We start from the raw sequence: 3,661 nt of genomic DNA, 5'->3' as shown, positions 1-3,661 counted from the left end.
GCTAGAAAATAGAAAACAGTAAATCCACTTGATGGCCTGCTACTGACTTGTGGCAATAAACAGGCGCACACAACAAATAACACACACCATCCTTCTCTGTGATAAAAAATCTTGTTACTTCTTAGCTAACTCCATTGTGTTGAGGTGATGCATAATTCACAATCTATTTTAACTCATTATTTTAAAAGATATGAAATACTTCTACATTAAATAATTGTTTTTAAATATATCACTACATAAAATCACTCCGTTTGCAGGGATAAATAAATACAGGTTGCTTTCGTAACATCCCAACTCCGACCCCAGGTGTCACCTATTAACTATTCTGGTCTGTGTGAGCTCTTGTTCTCCTTATCTCCTTCACAATCTCCACTTCATTTTCCATTTCCATCCTCTCTCTCTTCCACATGGTAGAAGTCTAATCTCTACCGTGAGTTCCTTTCTTTGCATGGTTAGAACAGGTAGTTTTAGCTCAATTAGATTAACCTTCCCCCCCCCCCCTCCTTTGAAAAATACAGCAGCTATCTTCAGAATAAAAGACAAAGGAAATGAGGAAGAAAGAGAGAGAGAGACAGAGAGAGAGAGAGAGAGAGAGAGAGAGAGAGAGAGAACTAGAGATGAGATTTTAGCTTCTCACAGCAAGCATCGAGTTGATCTCCCAGATGAGGTTCCTGAGTTGGTCCATTATCTGCTTGAGTTGCTGATTCTTCTGTCGGAGCTTCTGCAAATGAGAAAGGAAAGGTGTATCAGATAGTGCAGCTTCGAGGCCGCCACTAAACGTGTGGACTAGTGCTCTCCCTTAAGTGGTTGGAGCGTGTGTGTCGGCTGTGCTGATGTCTACGTGAATCGGTCTCCGACTCGGGAAAGGTGGAATCAAAGCGAAAGAGTTCAGTATGCCAGCAGACGAGGGGGGCTTTTATCTCATGTTTTCTTTAAGGGATGGGAGAAAAAAAAAGAGTAAGTCCCAGCAATCCTGCGTTCTTTTTCCCTTTTTAGGGCTGTCAGCACTGGAGAGAACTGAGCCAGAAGGTGCTGTCACTTGCCCCTACTCTTTGTTGATGAAGTTCTTAGATGTGCTGACAGTCGCCAATTAGCCCATCACCTATGATCTTGAGCAAACGGCACGTAGAAGCCGCCCCCAACTTCTAAAAGGCAAATTAAATTTGGAGGCCATTTGGGATTGGACGCCGTCCAACTTTGCGTTCGATCCTAAACGTTTAGCATGTTAATATTTCAGCAGTGTTTTCCGTTACGCCTGCTGACATTTCAGTTCAGATGTCGACTTTTGCTAATACGCAACACATTTATCAGAAGATACGCTTATAAAGTGTAGCCTAATGGTTCATGGCCGTATCAGCACTGTTTCACTCCCCTGCTTTGGGAAATCCATCAGTAGCTGGCTGGAAGCCTGCAATTCGGCCTTGAAATCAGCCCCTCCACACCCAGTCCCAACCCACCCTCCCCCCACCCTGTCTGACGAGGCACTGTGCCACCTTATTGAAAATCTATTCAAGCTCCATTCCTGACTCTGTCACATTCCTTTAAGCGTGACTAATTACGAGCCATTTTGCAGCACAGATAACAATTCCTACAATCAATTTCATGGTCCCCTTAATGCGTGCCTTTTAGCTGACCCCTAGGAGGCGTCGGAACGTTTTGGGATCGTTCTGGCGCATTCTCTCCAGGGGGTTCGCTCGCTCGCACACACACACCTGAAAATAAATTATCTTTCCTGCTTTATCTTTCCCATTAAGGATGCAGAGGCAAACACAGCTGTGGGGTGAGGAGGAAGGTGGAGGAGAAGTGGAGGAGAGTGTGGAGGAGAAGTGGAGGAGAGTGTGGGCGGATGAATGATTGTAAGCGTTACTTAATCTCACTGAGGTTGCTAGTTTCACTTCTTAAAAAAAAAATTGATGAGTAGATTTTTGGGACTGGCAAATTTGCTGACGCAGTCAATAACTCACCCACTTGAAGACTAGCACAGCAAGAGTTAAGAAAGTGCTGTCTGTTAGCAGTGTATTTGAAGAGGCAGGCATCTCGAAGTCACAGTGATTGTAGGGTGCAAACAGAGTCTGAACTTTAGCGTGCCCATTCGGCAAGCGAGATGAGGGTCTGTGCAGACAACCAGTGGTCTTTGGCTTGACCTTTCAGAGAGCTTTTCCCTCCGATTCTGCTATGCCAGTTTATTTTTTGCAACCACACATCTGCATGCATGGTACCCTCAGCTTCTGTTTTCATCCTGCTGGTTTTTTTAGTCTTGATTTCATTTTAAAGATGTCTTTCAACTAATAACCTTAGATATGCAGAGATAATATACAACTGTACATCTATCCTGGGGATTTTTAATAATATCTAGGGTGTTTTACATTCAATTGAACTGGCAAAAATATATGACGAATTCTTCCTATTTTACAACGGCTGAGCAGGAGAAAGAGTAAGGAAGGAAATGATGCAATACTTGTCGGTTCCTTGGGATTTGAAAGCATGGTTGTCAGATTCCTCTTTCTCTGCTTGACTCACCAATTGAGTCAGATGGACAAGTGATGAGAGCACTGTAGACTCTTCTCATTAGAAAGGTAAAGTGAGAGCAAGAAGCACAGAGAACGAGAGAGAGAGTGAGTCTGAGATAAATTTTAAAAAGAAAAACCTAAAGATTAAAAGAGAAAGTAAGAGATAGAGCAAGAAAAAGACAGGCAGACAGTCTTTTCAGTGACCGTTTTTTTTTTTTTTTTCCCCTTTGTAACCCTTGCCGTCTGGGTGAAAATTATGAGACATTTTACAGTTGTTTGCTAAAAACAACATTCCAACATGTGCACACTAACCAGAGCCAGACATTCTTGTGTTAAGGCTTTCAGAGCATTCTGACACAAATCAAGTTTCCACGAATCAAGTTTCAACATTCACGAGTCAAGCATCCTCAATCGGCATGTGCAAGCACAACCAAAGCAGACAGGATCTTTCAACAGAAACAGACTTTGAACAAATTGCCTGAGTCATCAACATGGATATTTCCTCAAGACCTTAGCCAAAAAAAGAAGAAGAAAGGAAAACGCTAACGAGCTTTGATAACTTCAATGGGGGACAGTTTGTCATAGGAAAACCAAGCTTGGGCTGAACAAGGGAGACTCATCTCTTCCTCTACCTGCTCTTTTGTTCTCTGTGACTCAAACAAGGGGAAAAAAATAGATCAAAAGAGCTGTTCTCTCGGTAATGTGGGCAGGGAGGAGCTTTTTTTGATCCACTGGCTTCCTATTAAAATTCTGGTTCTTTCAGACCTGCCAAAAAAAAAAACGACCGGTCTGGTCGAGTGACTGACAGAGCAGAGCTAGAGATTTGCACTTCGGCTCTGTGAGCAAGACATCCCTGCTTGCCTCCAAAGGCTCGATTTAAGAGGCTAAAGCAACAGCATGGCTTGTGGCCTGTGATGAGACATCCATCCGACATTGAAAACATCTGTCTGACAGTTACGATTCCCTGGCGGCTGCCAAATGTCAAATCCTTGATTTATTGTGCATTTGCTTAGGACCACATAGCGCTGGAAAATTGATCGACCAGTGATGTGGTGTAGGTGTGCAGACAGTTGTTTGTAATCAACACAGCAGACTTGCTGCAACAGGACAAACCATGGCCGTTTCCAATATGTGGCAAAAACCCCTGTATG

General features: G+C 43.3%; 1 protein-coding gene across 1 annotated transcript in view; it reads right to left on the bottom strand.

Annotated features, from left to right (window-relative positions):
• Positions 1-498: 498 nt before the first annotated feature.
• Positions 499-3,661, bottom strand: part of med30 (mediator complex subunit 30) — a 17,275-nt gene continuing 14,112 nt past the window's right edge. Inside the window, exon 5 of the mRNA XM_062529876.1 lies at positions 499-721. Within this exon, the coding sequence (XP_062385860.1) occupies positions 626-721 (96 nt within the window). The 3' untranslated portion in view covers positions 499-625. The remainder of the gene's footprint in view (positions 722-3,661) is intronic.

This window comes from Sardina pilchardus, chromosome 24 (assembly GCF_963854185.1).
Source record: "Sardina pilchardus chromosome 24, fSarPil1.1, whole genome shotgun sequence".
Classification (NCBI taxonomy): Eukaryota; Metazoa; Chordata; class Actinopteri; order Clupeiformes; family Clupeidae; genus Sardina; species Sardina pilchardus.
This window is presented reverse-complemented; position numbering and strand designations above follow the sequence as displayed.